The 22,327-nt window shown below is 40.8% G+C and overlaps 1 protein-coding gene across 5 annotated transcripts in view; it reads right to left on the bottom strand.

Moving 5' to 3' along the window:
• Positions 1-22,327, bottom strand: part of LOC150109337 (cationic amino acid transporter 2-like) — a 364,125-nt gene that overhangs the window by 270,389 nt on the left and 71,409 nt on the right. For all 5 annotated transcript variants that reach the window (XM_090412716.1, XM_090412725.1, XM_090412693.1 and 2 more), the window contains exon 2: positions 4,200-4,412. In XM_090412716.1, the coding sequence (XP_090268842.1) occupies positions 4,200-4,320 (121 nt within the window). In that variant the 5' untranslated portion in view covers positions 4,321-4,412. The remainder of the gene's footprint in view (positions 1-4,199; positions 4,413-22,327) is intronic.

Genomic DNA, 22,327 nt, shown 5'->3' with positions numbered 1-22,327 from the left:
TGTCAAAACTATTAACTTTTTTGCTTGCTTCCGCCTCATATCCAATGCCTAAATCACTCTACTTATTCTACCGCCTGGAAAATATACCTTGTGTATCTTATCATCCAGCACACCTTTAATAATGGAGTCGCTCATCTTTTGTTAACTCGTTCATGCCATCCTGATTTGTTTTAATAGATTTTACCTGAATTTTCTTAATTTCATTCCGCATCCATTTCATCTCTTTCCTCATCCAATCCAATTCAACTTCCGAATCTCGCAACACATTCTCTCTATCCTTCAATCTTTCTAACTTTCTAACTCTCGACCCCCCCTCTTCTCGCTTTCACTCTCTCATTCATCCTTCTTTGTTTCCGTACTTTCGGTCCAACATGCGTCCAACTTTCGCTATCATTCATTCTTTCGATTTTTTCCACTTTCGATTCCTGTGTCACGCCATTTCCAGTTTCATTCGTTCTCTCAATTTCATTTCCTTCTGCTACTCTCGCCTCACTTTTGTCCTTTTTAACATCCATTACATTTTTTAAATCACTCTTTTTCTTTTGTACTGAATTTTTTAGCATTTTTTTGCCTCTCTTTCTCACCATCCTTCTCCTTCGAACGTGAACATTTTGCATGTCGCGGGGAAAATGAGTGCATTTTCCCCGCGATATTCATTCTACTAACACTTTCTGTCGTCAATTTCATATTTGCATTCATCAATTCCTCACTAGGGTCACACTTCGAACACACTCTTCTTCCATCCACCCTACACATCCACGAATCAGTTATGTAATTGAAAGAAAACATATAACATACCTCACACTGAATGAAACGACTGAAATCTAAATTAAAGTCATGAAATGACAAAGCCGCCGCCATGTTTGCATTTGCTGTGCTGGTTACTATTCTGAGGTCTAATAATAACGGTTTCGTAAATACGTTTAAGCAAAACAAAATCCACCACAATAATAATACCGGTAGCGCACAATGTTTACAGCAGCTCTTACTCACACAAATACTCATATATATTTAATTATTCCAAGAATACATATCTCAATCAGGAGCTCTTCTTACACACGTCTGCTACGTTCCTATATCACCATGTTTTCTTAAGGAATGTGTACATCAATTAGATATGCCCTTGACCTGGTTATTTAATGAAAGTCTTGCACTGGGTAGGGGTCCCAAGGCATGGAAAGAAGGCAAAATAGTACTACTCCACAAGTATGATTCTAGGACAAAAGTCTCCAATTATAGACCAGTCTGTATAACTGCAGAGGTCAAGGTGTCGGAGAGATTGGTTATGAATAGAATACAGGATTGGGTTGATGGACATAGCATTCTTCATTAATGTCAGCATGGATTTGTAAAGGGTAGATCTTGTTTTAACAATTTACTTGAATTTTATGATAAGATAATGAGTACCTTAGATAAAGGAAAATCATATACAGCGATATTCTTGGACTTTGCAAAAGCATTTGATAGATTACTACATGATGAATAGGTGCACAAGCAAGCTGCAGAGGATGGGATTAGATAGTATATTGGTTAGATGGATTGGAGATTGCTCTCTTAACAATAGCAAGTTCTGTATGCTGGAGCAGTTTCCCAAAACAGGAAGGTAACTAGTGGCATGTCCCAGGGTTCTGTTCTTGGGCACCTGCTGTTTAACTTGTTTGTAAATGATATATCATGTGAACTGACTAGAGATCTTCAGTTGTTTGCTGACAATGCAAAGTTGGGTAGAATTATAATAGCACTGCTAATGGTATGGTAATTATCTTCAGGAAGATTTGAACAGACTTTTGACCTTGACAAAGGAGTGGGGTTGTAGTTTTAATAATAATAAGTGTAAGGCATTGCAATTTGGAGTTGCAGAAATATATGGCGTGTACTATATTGATGGTGGCCATACTGCAGGAAATGGATGAGATTTGAGATTTGGGAGTGATGGTTGACAGTAGACTGAAGTTTAGTGGGAATATCACAAGTGTTGCAAAGCCTGCACATCGCAGTGCTGCTATGATAAGAAGTGCTCTAACATGTAGGGATAAGGAAGTGGTTGTGCCACTGTATAAAGCACTGGTCAGATCACACCTGGACTACTGTGCTCAAATTTTTCACCTGATTTTCTGTGTGATGTGGAAACATTGGAGACAGTCCAGAGATGACTAAGAAATTTAAGTTAATGAGAGGATGTTATTGGATTAATCCAGATGGGATGATAAAAAGAGTAGAAATTGAGAAGGGAAAAACCAGAGGCCATCCCTAAAAGTTATATAAGAATGTGGTGAAAAGGGATGTGAGGAGTATATTTTTTACATGGAGAATTGTCAGTGAATAGAATGCATTACCAGAATGTGTTGTTAATGCAAGGAGTGTTAAGGATTTTAAGAATCAGTATGATAAATATGTTGTCAGTTGAATGAACCTCCCACGATGATTCTGCTGACTGAATAGATAATGCAATAATACTACTAATAATAATAAATCTAATTTCGAAAGGAGCACAAGATGCAAGCTTATCACCTGTCTAAATGTCAGTCGAGTCCTCATTACAGACTCCTTATCAAGTTCTCAGGCACAACTTTTATCAATCCATATTAACATCATTCTCATATCTGAATGCTATCAACTCTTGCTTATCAGGAACTGTTCATTTCATGCCACTCTAAGTATTTCATCAGAAAGAAAACCAAAGAATTCTTAATTACATGGACACCAACATGTCATCTGGTTCTGATGGTATTCCCTACCCCCCCCCCTCATTCTTAAAATGTGCTATAACCTGTGCTTCAGAATTAATATCAGTTCTTCATTAGTTCTTCATAGAATTTATCACGTTCTCAAAAGATGATAAAAGTCAGCCAACAAACTGCCATCTAATTGTACTTACTTCAGTGTTCTCAAAAACCATGGTGAAGGTTATCAACAGCCAATTTTTTCATTACCCAGAGGTCTGCCAGCAATATGAATTCTGCCACTCTCACCCCACTAGATGAAGGCTACATGATTGTCTAGCCTTCATCATCCCTTTAGACAGAAACCATGGAAAGATTTCGAGAAACCAACATGGTTGCTCTTGACATTTCCAAGGCATTTGATTGGGTTTGGCATAGAGGCCAGCTAAGCGAACTACCATTCTATAGACCCTATAGTATATTATAGTATAGTATAGTATAGTATGGTATGAAAGTATACATTGGAATGCTTAATGCTTAATTTAATAAGAACATACATTGATAAATGGATGAAAACAAATTTTTGTTTCCATAACAAGATATTTACTTCAAAATAATTAAATCTGTGTTTAGAAGAAATTTGAATTAATTTGTATACCTCATTAATGAGGTATACAAATTAATTCAAACACATTGATAACAATTATTCTTGATGCACTCCATTCAACCATAATCATTCTATAAATAATGCTATTTACCTTTTATCCACCTTTATTGTATACTCTTGATTTTGCTAAAACAAGCTCTTATCATAATTTGCACATCAATAACAATATTAAAACACGGGTCAAAATATTTGTAAAATAAATATTTTGTTGCATAAGCAAAAAAATCTGGTAAGATTAGTTCATTTTAAAAATGTGAATGTTTTTCATGATAAGGAATTACATTGCTGGATTTTGTTGGTGGGTAATTATGTGACATCACACTCTCTGAAATACCATTACCTTTACCAATATCTAAAAATTATGAAAAACCATTACCTGAAAATGATGCCATTCTGTGGTAATGGACCTCACTCTGTTTCAACAGGATTTCTATAACAAATCTAGATGTAAGGGTTTGGGGGGGGGGGGATACTACATGGATACTTATGCAGTACCAGTGAACTGGCTGGTTTCGAATTCTAATCTTATCCTAACTGCACATTTGTATGAGGAGTTGAAGAACTATGGAACAATAGTCCACTAAAATGCTCCATTCCTTGAGAAATGTACACTTTGTGTCAATGGCAGGTTAAGGGGGGGGGTATTCATATTAAAAATATGAATATTTTTGTGCCCTAATATTTTTGCCCTCTTTGTGCCCTAATATTTTTGAAAATATAGTATGTACATGTTGTAGTAATCCAAACATCTCTCCAACTTTTATAAACTCAAAGCATCTTTTGTTTGAGCCCTATGAAAAATACTTATTATTTTGTTCCTGCCATGAAATTAAGATTCTGTTTTTAAAGACAAGAGAAAACATACCCACCTAGAGCTGTGAGATCTAATGTAGTAAGACATCGATCCAATTTACTTTCTTCTCCTTTCTCAAGATGTTTACGGCGCAAAAGGGCTCTGAAAAAACTCCCAAGAAGTTTGGTTATAGGCATTATTTACAAAGTATTACAGCTTTACATGTGTAAAGAATGATAGGCATAGCATCAAGAATGGATTCTATGTTCTGCAATATTGCAGAGTTTATCTAGAAATAAAAAAAAAATATGATATGTTAATACATGATGCAATAATAATTTATACAACTTCCTAAACATAAAAGACACCATCTTCAATTTTTATGTCTCTTTATTATAAAAATACCAAACTTATAGATGATATGACTTTGAGAGAGATGCACCATACTGACTCATACCATTTGGCTTATAATAACACACTTTATCAAATACACTATATTTTTTTTTTTCGCTCAGGCCAGTAGTTTCAACAGTTGACCAAATCAATGTACTTTTAACATACCAAGCAGATTGTAGTGCAGTTTGTTTCTTTGTATATATGTGAATATACTACAGATCATGACCTTAATGTGAAGGTTGAAACGTCAAGTGATTATTTTGGTTTATATTAAACTGATGTTTAACTCTAACACGGTAGTTATTTCCATAATTTTTATAATGAATTCTGATCACCATGTAACCATAAAGCAAAGGTTTATGAAATACACATTTTATCGAACAACTTCAATCTTGTTGATTACAATAGTCATCATATACTTTTCTTGAGAAATGCATGCATGCACTCACACACACACACACACACACACGCGTGCACACACACACACACACACACACACACACACACACACACACACACACACACACACACACACACACACCTACCCATTCCCCAAAGGAGTTGTTATGGGGAATGATTTCTGGAACAAATGCTGATATTTAACCATAAATAATCATTATCTATATACCAGTGTGATCTGCAGCTCAGTACTTATTCTTGGGAAAAAATTACTGGCCTTCATAAAATATAAAAATTTGATATGGCATATTAGATGTTGATAATTGAGTGTCCTTGGTGAATGTGGCGGTCGTGTTTAGTTAGGCTAGAAAACGTGTTCTTAAATTAAAATATAGTGTGGCTTTTTGTCTCAAATTGTGCTGCAGTTGTGCATCAGTTAGATACAAGTGTCCTTCAGTGGTGTTATTGTTTGGAATTGTGTTATATATATTGTGTTTTCGCTGCCATTTGTTTCACTACTTCAACGTTTAAAGATGGCATTTGACAAGAAACATACGTCAGTGCCGTGCAGGACTTCTACTTCTACACGAAAGGCTGGCTTAGGGTTAGATTTTTCGCAATGGATGCAATGCAGAAACTGCTACATGTATGCGCTGAAGAATGTGAAGGATCTGTGGTCAGTCTGGCTAAATGAGAAGAACAAAAATATCGACGTATGTGAGAAGTGTCGGGATAGGCTGGAGCATTCAGGAATGGAAGCTGACATTGGGACCGTAGCAGAAGAACTTCGGCGGGAGTTCATGAAAATGAAAAATGACCTTCATCTTCTGCATGAAGAATTGGAAGTGCTCAGTAAGGAGATACTGGAAGTTAAAACTGAGTTTAATGTGTTAAACAGAGAAATTAGGACTACAGAGATTACTTTAGCTGAAGTAACTAGAACAGGCTTACATATGGGTGAGTCTTTGGTGAATAATGCAGTAATAAATAGTATGGAAGTAATTGGGAGTCGACAAAATAAAACCACAGGAAGCCTAGAAGAAACGAGATGTCGTGAGAGTGGGGGGGGGGGGGGTAAGTAATAGAGCGTTGAGTAAGGAAACTGGGAGAGTCATGCTGAATAGCATAGAAAATTAGTCCATGAGTGATGCTTGTGTGGACTTGAATGAAGTTAAGAGTGGTAAGATATATATGGTGATTCTATGATTAAGGGTATGGAGAGTGGTATGCATGAGGAGTGCTTGGCTGGTGGGACAACAGAAAGAGTGGCTTTAGCAATAAAGAGAGGGCATGAAGCAGACAAGAAGTTAGTTATGGTGGGTACAAATGACCTGAGCGGTGGTATAAATTGGGTAGGAAAAGATTTAAGAACATTGTTAGATATTGTGAAAAGGAAGAGTGTCAATGGGAGGATAGTGTGTGTGCTGCCCCGTTTTGACAATTACGAGTTAAGTAGACGAGCGATGATAATGAATAATATGATTGCAAGACTGTGCAAAAAAAGAAGTCTGGAATTTGTTGATGTTTGGAGCGTGTTTGAAGGAAAAAGACAGTTGTATCTAGAGATGGGCTGCATCTGAACATGGAAGGACATAAGCGATTGAAGAAGTTACTGTTTTTCTGAACAAGTTGAAGTAATTGGGCAGGGAAACTAATATTTTAAAGGTTGAGGGTAAGAGAGAAACTTTAGCACTGATTGTATATTTATTGATCCTTATTTGCAGAATAAACTGCAGAAGAGAGGGGATAAAAATCAGTATGGGACTACTAAAATTAGTGACTTATATATCAGTTCTAAAGCCGGTACAAGATCTAGAGGGAATCTGCAATTTTTGTATACCAATGCAAGAAGCATTCGAAATAAGAGATAAGAATTTTTGGCATTAATCAGTGCAATCTCACCAAAAGTTGTAGGCATTAGTGAAACTTGGCTGTCAGTAGAAGATGTGGTCACTGGAATTGAATGTGATGGGTACAGTATTTTCAGGGAGGATAGAGAAGACAGAACAGGGTGAGGAGTAGTACTGTTGATGTGTTGCAGCCAAAGAAAGTAGTATATCAAGATGATAAACATGTAAATGAGAGTTCATTTGAGGTGGTCTGGTGCAAAATAGTGACCAATGCAACCAAATATACAGTTGGATGCTGCTATAGGCCAGGGAGTACAGGGGGAGATATTGAATTCATGCATCAGCAAATTAGTGCAATGAGTGCAGGTTTAGTGATTATTATGGGGGATTTTAATCATGATGATATCAATTGGAAGGAGGAAATATCATGTAGCAAAAAGGAAATGAAGTTCATACATCTTCTACGAGATAATTACTTGAAACAGCACATAACTGAAGGGACACTCTCACACCACTATAACCTCCAATTGGTGAAAGCGATCATGTGGTATTGACTTGGGAGGTTGCATAATCTGTGGATTTTTCTGTTAAGAAGGGGTATATATCGAACTACAGGTTAGGCAATTATATCAAGCTTCAATAAATTTAGTTTAATCCTTTATCCAAGCGTGTGCAAACAAAGTTTGCGGCTGAAAGTATCTTCAGGACTGGGGTAAAGTGGTACAAGACCGGGCGACTCCTTGGAAAGGTGGAGCAGGATACCAACACTCCTATCTCAGTATCTTCCATAATGCAAAACACATCTCCTTGCAGATATGTATAATGTTATGCATTAAGGGAGGGGCCGCTACCCAGACTAGTTTCGACCTTTATTGAGGTCTCTTCAGTGAGAGCCAGGCCCAAGTGGAGATACCAAGGCAGAAGCATTAGCAAGGTCATCTCCTCCTATAGGAGCTGCCAAACAGTGTGCCACCTTTTTATTAAATTACTCTGGATTTAGAGAAAGATGTTGAAAGTTTATTTTTCACTTGGTCAGACTATAATAAATTTAGTTTAATTCTTCATCCAAGTGTGTGCAAACAAAGTTTGCGCCTGAAAGTATCTTCAGGACTGGGGTAAAGTGGTACAACACCGGGCAATTCCTTGCAAAGGTGGAGCAAGCTACCAACACTCCTATCTCAGTATCTCCCATAATGCAAAACACATCTCCTTGCAGATATGTATAATGTTATGCATTAAGGGAAGGGCCACTACCCAGACTAGTTTGGACCTTTATTAAGGTCTCTTCAACATCTTTCTCTAAATCCAGAGTAATTTAATAAAAAGGTGGCCCACCGTTTGGCAATTCCTATAGGTAAAGATGACCTGCCATTGCTTCTGCCTGGTATCTCCACCTCTGGGCCTGGCTCTCTCACTGAAGAGACCTCAATACAGGTTGAAACTAGTCTGGGTAGTGGCCCCCTCCCTTAATGCATAACATTATACATATCCGCAAGGAGATGTGTTTTGCATTATGGGAGATACTGAGATAGGAGTGTTGGTAGCTTGCACCACCTTCAAGGAGTCGCCCGGTGTTGTACCACTTTACCCCAGTCCTGAAGATACTTTCAGGTGCAAACCTTGTTTGCACACACTTGGATAAAGGATTGAACTAAATTTATTATAGTCTGACCAAGTGAAAAATAAACTTTCAACATCTTTCTCTAAATCCAGAGTAATTTAATAAAAAGGTGGCACACCGTTTGGCAGCTCCTATAGGAGGAGATGACCTTACTAATGCTTCTGCCTTGGTATCTCCACTTGGGCCTGACTCCCACTGAAGAGACCTCAATTGCCGCAGGATATTGTATTCGTTCATTGTTGAATTTGTTACTTACTAATATTTTGTTATTTATACTTGTTGTTTAGATTGTTGTACTAACCTTTTGTATTCTTAGTACTAACTCTACTAACTTGCTGGTAGTGCGTTTATAAACACTACGGGATTTTCTTACAGAGTCTTAGGACTCTTTATTTTTCTCTTTTTTTCTAGAATGCAGAGACTAATAATGAGCAGAGTAATCCCTATCCCCCCCCAGGACCCAGACATTAGGAGTGGAGATTCCAGGAATGGAGGATCCTAGAGCACTCACTACAGCCCTTAAGGAGATAATAGGAGTTTCTAACATCTACTCCTTCACCCCGTATGGAGGAGGACGATTTCTTATAGTAGTCAAGAATTTAGCTTCGAGAGATCAACTTCTAAAGGGTTTCCCCGTCCAAGGGAAGCAGGTGACCCCTACCGTGGTGGGGTTACAAGTACGTCAAATTAAGATCGACCGCTTCCCTATGGAATATCTAGAAGCCGGAGAAGACGTGCTTGTACAAACTTTTAATAAGTGAGGGAAAGTGAGTAATATAACGAAGAGCGTCTCTAAGGAGGACCCTGCCTGGTACTCCGGCGAGGTCACCTTTACCATGGACATGCGACAGCCAGTGCCCAACCTCATTACCCTCGGCACGTCGCGTGTCATGGATAATTATCCCGGGGTACAAAGACAGTGTCTGCAATGTGGCTCGACTGAACATCTGGGTAGTGACTGCCCCCGAGCCAAGTGTTTCAACTGCGTCTGGCACATCTCCAGCCAGTGCCCACACCCCTGCCGAAAGTGCTCCAATACAGAGCACAAAATAACATCGTGTCCTCTGCGCACATTTGCAGAGCGGGCAGGGGCACCGATTGAACCGTTGAACCCGCAGCCTGCTCGAGACGCCGGTGAATTTCCGGTACTCCCCAACACCATCGGGGAGAAAACATTCTCTCAAACAGTTCTAGGGAAAATTACGAAATGTCCTGCACCATCAACAGCAGAAGGTACTGTTTCTCCCCCCAGCAACAACATCAGCTGAGGAAACAGTCCCCCCCCCTCGGTCGTTTCAACCGTACCACTACCAGCGAAGGAGGAACAACGAACAACCGAGGATACATATGAAGCTAGGGATAACACTTCACCAGCTATCCCCCCCTCAACAACAACATCGGAGGAGGCTTCGTCTGTAGACGCTTCTAATATTTCCCCTATAGTAGTCAGTGTCCACCCTGCAGAAGAACAGAAGACAGAGGAAGGGAAACATCAACTTCCACCCCCCAAAGAACCTCCTAAGAAGAGGAAGGAGCAGGCTTCCCCTAAAATGGGGAAAAAACATCGAAGCCACTCCAGAAAAAATCACGGACTCAACAACATCTGAGTCCGAAATGGAGGTGGAAACCCCTTCCCGCCATCAAGAGAGCATTAACTCTAAAATTAGTAGACACACCGGCTCCCAGTTCAACTGCTTTGACCATCAAATAGTGAACAATAAATTAGCAAGTTTCAAGATTAAGAACAGTCGTCACGAGTTCGAGGTCCTCTCAAGCTCGTATGCAGAACTGGCAGCCGGTCTGCAGGGTGCGGGATATACTACCTCCCCCCCACAAATTGAAGCCTTAATAAAATATGTCAAGCAATTGCGAATCAAGGACCTAGGTCGGGTATAACAACGTAAAAATCATAATGCCGCCACCCCCTTTTTGCGTTGCCTCGCTCAACATCAGAGGGCTCCGCTCACCATCAAAACAAGAGGAGGTGTGGAAGCTCATGCTAGCATTCAACATCCGGCTTTTGTTCCTGCAGGAAACACACTTTTTCCACTACAAGGACATGCAGGAACTAAGCCATAAGTACCCCGTAACATCGTTTTGGAGCTTCGGCAACAGAAACAGCGCCGGGGTCGGGGTACTTATGCTAGCCCCCCCCCCCCCTCCTCGGAGCCTTCCATAATATCCAGAGGGACGCAGAAGGGAGAGTTCTTGCCACTGACTGGAAGTACCGGGCTGTACCACCAGGTATATTAACATCTACGCCCCGGCAGATCCAACATCAAGATCGACTTTCTTCCAGTCACTTTACACTTACTTATATGGCGCCCATCACGTCATTCTGATGGGGGGACTTTAACTGCGTGGCGGACCCGGCCTACGATAAAGTGGAGGGTAATCCCAATACAGGTACTGCTGGCTACAGGCAACTGGGAATTCGCCTCAAGAATCTCCAGCTGACGGATATCTGGAGGGCTCACAACCCCTACTGTCGGGATTATACGTGGACAGGCCAAGGTATCGGCACACGGCTCGACCGGTTCTACCTGTCACCCTCCCTTGTCTCCAGATCCGAAGCCATAAGGCACGTTCAAATTAATTATACCATCTCGGACCACAAAATGGTTGTGCTCACGTATCATCCACTAGAAGCAGTAGAAGTTGGTCCGGGCCTCTGGAAGTTACCACCAGACTTCCCGTCCTTGTGCTCGGCTAAGCTTAACCAACTGTGCTCCCCACTGGCTGGGACTGGGACGCATGGGCACAACTAAAATTTAACATCAAAGAAAACATGATAAAATGGGGCTTAGAACGTGCCTTCCTCAGAAGATCTCGGCTTCGTGATCTATACAAGGAAAGAAGCTGGTTCGTGGCCAGCCAACGCCAAGGCTTTCCATGTCACAATGCCATCCGTGACATTAATCTCCACATTGAAGCAGAGAGACAGAAGCAAGTGGAAGACAAGAACACCAAGATCCAACTCCACCTCCGCTCGGAAGACAGGCAATCGGCTGTTTTCTACAACAGGCGCTATGTCAATTTTCGACAGGAGAGAACCATCACCACCATCACTGAAGGGGGTGTACTTACACCACAACACCCGACATCCTGAAGGCCTTCTGGGGGTACTACAACACCCTCTACCAGGACAACAGTACCCCCCAAGATTACTCCTGTTGGAATATTGACCCCGTCCTTGTACACATCCAAGCAGGGTTGGATGCACCAATTACAGCGGCCGAAATAACATCAGCCTTCAAGCAGTGGCGTACGAAGAAAGCGCCTGGGCCAGACGGACTAAGCACAGAACTCTATCGAGAAGCCTGGGACTACATCCTCCCCATTCTTGTGGCACTATTCAACAACTTTCTCAACACAGGGAACGTGCCGCGAGAATTCATGGAATGCCATACAGTATTCATCCCCAAAGCCAACAGGGATCCATCCAACATCAAAAACTGGAGGCCCATCAGTCTGTTGAACACGGACTACAAGATGCTCGCCCGTGTTCTCAATGACAGACTGAAGCTGGGGATGAGATACGTCATCAACAGCACACAAGTGTATGGTGTTCATGGCCGATCGATGGAGTTTAATCTCATCCTCATCCGAGAACTGCTACGTCTGGTCAACCTTAAGATGTACTCAATGGCACTGTTGACCATCGATCTCAACCGAGCGTTCAACAGCGTCCGGCACTCCTTTCTGTTTAACATCCTGCAGAAAGTTGGGGTCAGCAGCGGACTGCTTTCCATCATCAGAGGAAGCTACATGAACAGTTCCACCTGCCTCCTCGTCAACGGACACCTTTCGGACCTCATTAACATCCAGAAAGGGGTCAAACAAGGGTGTCCCCTCAGTCCACTGCTCTTTGCACTAGCCCTTGAGCCATTTCTATGGGCAGTCAACAGCTCACATGCTGTGAGGGGGATTCCACTACCACTCACCATGGATGACTCCAAAGTAATTGCATATGCGGACGACGTGGTGGGCACCCTCAGGGACAACGACTCCATACAGAGCTTCTTCAACATCTTAGAGAGGTTCAAAGTGTCGGGGTTAACACCAAACCCCGACAAAACTAAGATCAAGACGTATGGAGTCTGGGACCTAAACAACATCCCCATGGGTCTCGTCCCTACAGGAGACCCCCTCACCATCCTGGGGGTCCCATTTGCAGCAGAGCCCATGCTCGACGTTCAACAACTTATCAACACCACAGTCGAGCATCTCAAGGACTGGACAACCAGACAGCTGTCGCTCTCCTCTAGGGCTACTGTCATCAAGCCCATCTTGTGCCCTATGTACCAGCACGTCGTGAATATAACAAACATCAGTGAGGATCAAGAACTTCGACTTTATAGGAAACCCTTGAAGTTCTTCTGGGGCAGTCTACGCCAGGAGGTTGACATGAAGATCCTTCATGTCAACCCCCTTCCGGAGAAGCTGGGGGGCTTTGGCCTCCCCGTCCTTAACATCAAATACCTGAGCAATACCGCCTTCCATCTTAGCAGGATACTACAGACAAACCATCCCTGCAGCTATCCTGTGTGGTATTTCTTAGGCTTTAAGCTTCCCCTTTTTGGGAAGCTTATGGTATTTTCCACATTGAACTGACATCCATTATCTTTTGCCCATTCTACCAGCTTATTTAAATCATCCTGCAAACTTTCAACATCAGCTTGATTTTTTATTGCGCTACCCAACTTTGCATCATCAGAAAACAACTGAATATCTCCCTGTAAGGCATTTCCTATATCATTTATATACAAATTAAACAACAATGGCCCAAGCACAGAGCCCTGAGGCACACCACTGGTCAACTGCCTCAACCTGGACTCAGCTCCTCCATACACCACCATCTGGTATCTCTCTCCCTGAGCCATTCTCCTATCCATATCACCAATTTAGTATCCATTCCCATCTGCTCCAATTTGCGTAACAGTGTTCCATGGGGTATCCTGTCAAAAGCCTTAGCAAAATCCAGAAGTACCACTGTGTAGCCAGCTCCTTTGTCCAACTCAGATGTCATTCTATTATGAAAAGTGAATAGATTGCTAAGGCAGGATCTACCTTTAACAAAACCATGTTGGCCTCTCTAGAGTATCATATCCTGATCCACCCATTCTTGAATTTTGTCTTTAACCAACTTTTCCAATACTTTTACCACTACTCCTGAGATGGTGATTGGTCTGTAATTAACCTCTGCAGTTTTAGAGCCACTCTTATGCAAAGGAACCACTTTGCCTAACTTCCACTCCCTAGGGACCATTCCAGAGTGCAAACTTAAATTAAATATCCAAGTTAGAGGAGTTGACAATTCATTTGCACGTTCATGCAACACCCGGACTGATATTCCATCTAAGCCTACAGCAGTGTTTGCATTTAAATTTTGCAATATATTAAATACCTCTGATTCCTTAGCTTCAATTCTCACATTGGTTATTTCTACAGGTACAGAGATATCCTCACTTGGGTGATAGACTTTTGAAAAGTGATCACTCAGTAACTCGCCTATTACATCTGATTTTGTCACCTCAATACCATCAGCACCCACTAAAGTTATCCCTCCGAAGTCATTCTTCCTTTTACTTGCCACATAGCAGAAGAACTCTTTGGGATACCCTTGATCCCTTTGGCTAAGGTCTTCTCATAATCTGATTTAGCTTTTCTTACTATGCTGGTAACCTTCCTAGCTTGAGCCTTGTACTGCTCATGGGTGTACTGATTGCCTTTCTCCTTGTAAATTCTCCATAACATTTTCTTTTTCTGCAGATCAAGCTTGATACTACTGCTCATCCATCTAACACCTGCCTTGTTTGACTTCCTGACCATGAGGACACAATCTGATATTGCTTTCCTCAGATACCCGCTGATTTTATCCCATGCACTGCTAACATCTTTCTCCTGCAATATGTTCTGCCATAGGATGGCTGCAAGCTCACTCCGAAGCTTGTTATATTTTGAAAGTTTATTTTTCACTTGGTCAGACTATAATAAATTTAGTTTAATCTTTTATCCAAGTGTGTGCAAACAAAGTTTGCACCTGAAAGTATCTTCAGGACTGGGGTAAAGTGGTACAACACCGGGCAACTCCTTGAAGGTGGTGCAAGCTACCAACACTTCTATCTCAGTATCTCCCATAATGCAAAACACATCTCCTTGCGGATATGTATAATGTTATGCATTAAGGGAGAGGCCGCCCAGACTAGTTTCGACCTTTATTGAGGTGGGTGAGAGTAAAGAATAAACCCATTATCGGCCTATTGAAAGATAAAGGGGTCAGAGTGCCCCCGAAGAGAAGTAAAAGAGGGGTAAGGAAGTGACAGAGAGGTCAAGGTGGGGTGCTGGGGGGGGGGGGGGGGAAGAGGAGAGGAAGCGGAATAGGATGGGAAAGGCGGGTGGGGAGGTGGGGATAGGGAAAAAGAAGAAAAATAGGCCTCAGCTCATTATTCTCATCTTGCTAGCTTAAAGCTATCAAGTGATATTTCCTCACCCTCCTCGGAGATCTGCCTCAAGAAATCAAAAGGACCACGGAGGTAGCCGGTGCCCAGGTGACCCGCCCCTTCAGGGCAGCCCGCCTCGAGTTGGCCTGCGCTGCCTGGGTTTTTCCTCCGAACTACCTCCGTGGGAGACCAGGAAACAAAGCAGACCTTGGGGGGGGGGGATACAGAGACCAAGAAGATGACTCGGAGTGGAGCTGCTGCTGCAGATGGAGATCTTAAAGCAGCAGCAGGCAGAACTTGATGGTGTTGTTTCTGACAGTACACAGGATTGGAGGTGAACACCACTTGTTAAATTTGGTGTCACCCAGAGCCTCTCTCTCTCTCTCGAGATTTTGCTAAGGCTTTTGACAGGATACCCCATGGAACACTGTTACGCAAATTGGAGCAGATGGGAATGGATACTAAATTGGTGATATGGATAGGAGAATGGCTCAGGGAGAGAGATACCAGATGGTGGTGTATGGAGGAGCTGAGTCCAGGATGAGGCAGGTGACCAGTGGTGTGCCTCAGGGCTCTGTGCTTGGGCCATTGTTGTTTAATTTGTATATAAATGATATAGGAAATGCCTTACAGGGAGATATTCAGTTGTTTTCTGATGATGCAAAGTTGGGTAGCGCAATAAAAAATCAAGCTGATGTTGAAAGTTTGCAGGAGGATTTAAATAAGCTGGTAGAATGGGCAAAAGATAATGGATGTCAGTTCAATGTGGAAAAGTGTAAAGTCATGCATTTTGGGATTAAAAGATTACCAGCTATGTACTACATCAATGGAACAGTACTCCAAGAGATTGATGAGGCTAGGGATTTAGGGGATGTTGGTAGATAGGGAGATGAAGTTCAGAGGACACTTTGCTAAAGTGTCCAAGATTGCACATAGGATTACTTGGTTGTTCAGGAACTCACTGACATCCAGAGATAAAGAGGTCATTATTCCCCTTTATAAAGCATTGATACGTCCACATTTGGATTACTGTGCTCAAGTCTGGTCACCTGGATTCCTTGGAGAATCCAGGTGACCAGAAAATGCTCCCTACATTGATAGATTGAGAGCTTGTGGATTGCAGAGGTTGGTTGATAGGCGGAGAAGAGGTGATATGATAGAAACATTTAAATTACTGAAATGTTTTTATAGGATTGATGCAGGGGAAATGTTTCAGCTGTGTGATAGTGATGGAAGAACAAGAGGTCATCCCTGGAAATTAAAGAAGAGTGTGGTTAACAAGGGTGTCAGAACAAGGTTTTTTGCCTGGAAGGTGGTGAATGAGTGGAATTCATTGCCTGACTTAGTTGTGAGCTCTTTATCTGTAAATGAATTCAAGAAGAGATATGACAATCCCAAATGTTGCATGAAACTGCCCCAAATTTGGGAGACTTACATCAGAAGACCTTCAGCCCAACGGCCAAGAACATCTAAATAGCCTGCTAGGGGGCACCATCAGGATTTTTAGGAGATTTTTAGGAAACAATAGCTTCCTGCTTCATCCTCATTTACTGTGTGTAGTGCCTGTGTGCATGTGTCTTTATTTTAAGTTCCTGTGAAGATGGCAACGTGACATTGCCAAAATATTGCAAATATAGATTAAAGTTTAATTTAATTTATATCCTGTGTATGTTGTAAATTCCTTAAATTATTTAATAAGCATTACTAAGAGATAAATTAAGCTAGAGATTACTTGAAGATAAAATTAGAACAAAAACAGTATTGATAGTGGCCAACACATGAAATAAGAGCTGAAAATATTGCTTAGAGTGCTAAAGTGAAGGTTTGCTGGAGAACTTGAAGGAAGTTACATGGGCTGAATGTGTGCATCCATATTCTTTCAATTTTTATGCCTCCATTATTGTTAAGGTTAGGATGGTTGATCAAAATTTCCTTAACTTTGCATTCACACAATAGTTTTATATGAGGTAAGGAACATGTACTACCTTTCCAATCAATCAATTTGGTGTAGGGTGTTAAGAGCACAATCCAACAGGCCTGCTTTACCAAAATTGTTAAATTTAATGTGTTGTTTGTGTTCTTTTTTATGGATTGGAATTGTGTGTCCAGTTTCATCAATATAAAGTAAGTTACAAGTAAAATGGATTCTGTATTCACCAGGGTGGGCTGGAGGAGGGGAGGGGGAGGATCCTTGGAGGAGTTGAATATGCTTTTTTTTTTAATTTTATGCGTGGCTTAAAAGTAGCACTAAGGTTGTAATGGTGTAGAATTCTATTTATTTTATCTGATAGTCCTTTCTTTATTATATATATGATAGCTATGGTTTTACTGTAATCTATATCGTTTTATTTTTAGGTGTAGTTTTTATGAAGAATTTTATTGATGGTATTTTTCTTACAACCATTATTTATAAACATATTGCTAATAATTTGTAATTCTTGCTTAAGAACTTGCTTATTAAAGAAAATTATCATACCTCTGTTTCTAAGGGTAGCAACGATTCTAAGTTTTTGGTAAAGTTAGAATGTGTATATTGGCAGGTATGGTAGTCTTGCAGTAAAAAGCGAATAATAGACTGCTTGATGGAAGTCGTGTGGCCAAATGTATATAGGAAAGGAAGGCAGTTTTGATTTTCAGTTTCAATGATAAATTGTATGTGTCCATGTTGCTTATCATTTTGGTTTATATTAAACTGAATTTTTACTATAAAATAATAGTTTTCTCAATAATTTTTAAAAAATGAATATGCTAGAAGCCTGTTCTACAAGGTTAACACCATCCTGTAAAGAATATTATTTCAAGTGTGGTGAATGAGTGGAATGGATTGCCTGAGGTGGTTGTCAGTTCTTGGTCAGTGAATCAGTTTAAGAAGATGATTAGTTACTTACTCCCATGGTGTATTTGGTTACATTGCAGGAGGTATGATAGGTATATTGTGGACGATGTTTCTAGGCATCCCACAATGAGTCTTTGAACTCTATGGAAATACTCGTTAACAAAAAAAAAAATAATAATAATAATGATAATAATAATATTATGTTCATATGGTATCTGCCCAACAGCACAGAAGCAAGACTTTGCCTGGCCCATTTTAAGAAGGAAGATAAAAGTCAGCCATTGAACCAATGTCCCCATTGCTCTCACCCCAATACACTTGAAAGTAATGGAGAAAGTCATTATTATTATTATTATTATTAACATTTCACCTCCATGGAGTCAGAAACTCATGTGGGAGTTTCTGACTCCATGGAGCACGCACACACACACACACACACACAGACTGGTACACACCATTGCACACAATGCTCATCCAATCATGCTTTAAACTGATTCAATGTGTCTACACCCACAACACTCAAGCAATGCATTCCACTCACCAACCACTCTCCATGCAAAGAACCAACCCCTCACTCCTCTGCTCACACTCTCCTTATACAGTTTCCAGAAATGGCCTCTTGTCTCCCCCCACCTCCTGTTCTATGAAATATGAAAAATCTCTTCCATGTTGACCCAATAACAACCCCTGAGTAGCTTATATGTCTCAATCATATCATCCCTCTTCCTCCTATTCACAAGGCTCTGCAACTTACATTCTCCCAATTTGTCCTCATTCTCCACATTCCAAAGACCACTGACCACCTCTATGAATCTTCTCTGGAACCTTTCCAACATATCCTCATCACTATGAAAACTGAGTGACCAAATCTGTGCACAATAATCCATATGAGACATCATCAAGGCCTCTTATGATGCCATTCGATGTGATGTCTTCACAACTAGTGCAATGTGGCCCCTGAATTTCAGATCCTTGTTCACCATCACTCCTGGATCTCTCATCTCCTCTACTTCCATTAAAGTTTTCTCCCCAAGGGAAAACTCTGCATCCCATCATTGCTTACTAAATCTCAAAACCTTACACTTTGCACACTGAAATGACAGTTCCAATTACCTGCCCATTCACGTAATCTATTCAAGTCCTCTTGTAAGGCCATAACATCTGCTCAACTCTGCATTGCTCTTCTCCATTTTACATCATTTGTAAATAGCTGCATATTACTAGTTAAACCCATCCCAATATCATTAACATACAAATTGAACAACAATGGCCCCAAAATGGACCCCTGCAGCACACCACTAGTGACATTTCTCTTTTGGGATATTGCACACCCTCCCCATATACAACTTTCTAATACCTATCCAACAACCAGTCACTGATTCAACTCAGAAGTCTGTTATCCAATCCTATCTGTTTCAATTATTTAAGAGCTTGTCGTGTGGTAGTCTATCAAAAGTCTTTGCAAAATCTAAGTACACCACTGTATATGCATCTCCCCTGTCCAAGGTATTTGTCATCTTGTTATAGAACAAGGTGACAAATGCTGATAACCACAGAGAATACTGCTGTTACCAACCCATTTCTGTATCCTACTTCTCACCAATCTCTCTAGTACCTTTACCACAACTCCCAATATACAGATCGGCCTATAATTTGAAGTTACAGCCTTATCACCACCTTTATCTTTGATACAATTGGAATAATTTTACTTTCTTTACACTCCCTTGGAACTTGCGCTGTTGTAAGACTTATATTAAACAGGCATGCCAATGCTACTACCAATTGCCTGGAACATTCCATTAAGACACACAGTGATATGTCATCAAATCCTATTGCCTTATTGACATCAAGGTTATTTATTTCCTTAAATACCTCCTACTCACCCACAATTAAGCCATCCTCTCCTATATCCTCTACACTTAAGTTCCTCATGATTCCACCCTGGTCAGGATGAAACACTCTTACACACTGACCCAGTTACCATTCTACCATTTTCATCCATTAACATCCATGTGTAGAGGCTTAAGTGCTGTGAGGACATCATATTGGAGTCTTAATGGATTGTATACAGCACTCAGAAAGGATTGAAACAGAATTTAATACTTCCTATATATTTCGTCTCAGTAGATGAGACATCTTCAGGAATTAAAAAAAAACTAATGTGACATCAAAAACAAATAACACACAATACTAAGCCCAACCTCGTGGGTAACACTAAAGTTCTATCTAGGTGGAGTACCCTCTAAGGGCGGTTGTAGGTGACCTGGAATGTAAAGTGGAACTAATGTAACTTCAAAAACAAAAAACACACAATACTAAGCCCAACCACATGGGTGACACTAAAGTCCTATCTAGGTGGAGCACCCTCTAAGGGCGGTTGTAGGTAACCGCCCTTAGAGGGCATTCCACCTAGATAGGACTTTAGTGTCACCCACATGGTTGGGCTTAGTATAGTGTGTTATTTGTTTTTGATGTTACGTTAGTTTTTTGGTAATCCCTGAAGATGTCTCATTTACTGAGACGAAATATATAGGAAGTATTAAATTCTGTTTTAATCCTTTCTGAGTGCTGTATACAATTGATTAAGCCTACAATATGATGAGATCCATTAACATCATCTTACCATGATCATTCTTCCTTCAACTTGCCACATATCTATCACTCTTCACACTTTGTGAAGTTTTTCTTTGCCTGATTTGCCAATTTCTGTGTGTACTAATTCATAGTGTACTTTTGTTTTCCTTACTAACTCTTTTCTTACTCTTCTCACATTTAGAGCAGTGCTATAAAAAATCTCTCCAAGTATGCCTAATACTATTCAGAAGGGAGTGATCCGCTCAACAGATTATCTCTTCCTCACAAACTTCCTCCAACTGCTGTCTCATAGGTGCTATGTTTCTGCATTATGTTTTTTTATAGATATTTTCTTGCAGTGCCTCCTTCACTTTTCTCCAATCATATGAACATAAGCAGCTAGCTCAGTTGCTGCATTATCCATACACAGCTCAATTCCAAATTTGCTACACATAATTTTGGAGCTGAACTATCCATACCATTTACCTCAATTAATAAATTTTCAAGTCCTCTCTCATAAATTTTTTATGAGAGAGGACTTGAAAGTATTGTTAAAGGTAGCGAAAGAAAAGAGTGACAGAGTTAGAATGGTGAGTCTGTTACCGCGGTATGACAGAGAGGAGTTTAGAAGGAGGGCCATAATCGCAAATGATATTATGCGCAGGTTATGCGGACGGTGTGGTGTGGAATTTGTGGACGTGTGGAATGAGTCTGATGGGCGAAAGGACTTATACAAGATGGATGGCCTGCATTTGAATGGACTTGGTGTGCGGAGACTGGAAAAAGTGTTGCTGAATGAAGTGAAAATGGATGTGCAGAACCAGGGAAACTAGAACTACCAAGGAGGGGGGGGAAGTGGATATCCAGACATCAGTGAGACAGTTGAGTGTAAAAATGTATATAATGTACCTGAGCCAGCAATAAGGACAAAAAATGGGAATGGGATATTTAGAATAACGCATCAAGATAGGGGTGGGACAAAGGGAACACTGCAATTCATGTATACTAATGCCAGGAGCATTAGGAACAAGAAGGAAGAATTTTTGGCCTTGATTGGCTCTTCCTGGCCACAGGTTATTGGCATTAGTGAAACATGGCTGACGGAAGATGATATAGTTAGTGGGATAGAATGTGTAGGTTATAGTATGTTTAGGAGGGACAGAGAGAATAAAATTGGGGGAGGGGTGTTATTGATGATAGCTGATGAATTGCAGCCAAGGAGAATTGAAGTATTGCAGGATAGTGAAAGGAGCTCATTTGAGGCTATTTGGTGTGAGATTGATACTGGCAGAATAAAATATATAGTTGGGTGCTGCTATAGACCAGGTGATGGAATAGATGGTGGAGATGGTATGCATAAACAAATTGATGAAATGAGTGGAAGGAGGGTAATTATTATGGGGGATTTCAACTATGGTAACATTGATTGGAAGGAGGAGAGGACACATGTGAGGAAGGAAATGGATTTTATTCAATTATTAAGGGATAACTATCTGAAACAGCATGTAATTGAAAATACTAGGGGTGTGAGAGTGCTTGACCTGGTAATAGTATCTGAGAATTTGACTGTAATGAATATGACCATGTTACCACCTATTGGTGAGAGTGATCATAAGGTCTTGACCTGGGAGGTGGCTAAAGGTGTGAAATTTGTGATTAAGACAGGGTATATGTGGAATTACCGTGCTGGCAAGTATGACAAGCTTAGGGGATTGCTTGGATCAGTGCCATGGCATGTACAACTGCAAGGGCTGGACGTCGATAGAGCATGGGAAGTGATCAAAGAGCATTTACAGGAGGTTATGGCTGATTGTATACCTAAGGTCCGAATAGTTAAACAAGGAGGGGTTAAATGGATGAATAACACCATTAAGCTTGAGCTGCAAAAAAAGAAACAACTATGGAGGGAATTTAAAGAAAGGGGTGACCTGCAGGCACACGAACGGTATAAAGTACAGGCCAGAAGGGTAACGAGTGTGGTAAAAACAGCAAAAGCCGATTATGAAAGGAAACTAGCTATGCAAGCAAAAGAGAATCCCAAACAGTTCTTTCAATATGCTGCAAGCAAGAAAAAAACTGTACATG

The sequence above is a fragment of the Typopeltis vanoorti genome, chromosome 2, assembly GCF_054136105.1.
Source record: "Typopeltis vanoorti isolate ZY-2024b chromosome 2, IOZ_Tvanoo_1.0, whole genome shotgun sequence".
Lineage (NCBI taxonomy): Eukaryota > Metazoa > Arthropoda > Arachnida > Uropygi > Thelyphonidae > Typopeltis > Typopeltis vanoorti.
Note: the sequence above shows the minus strand (reverse complement) of the source record. Positions and strands in the feature narration are given on the sequence as shown.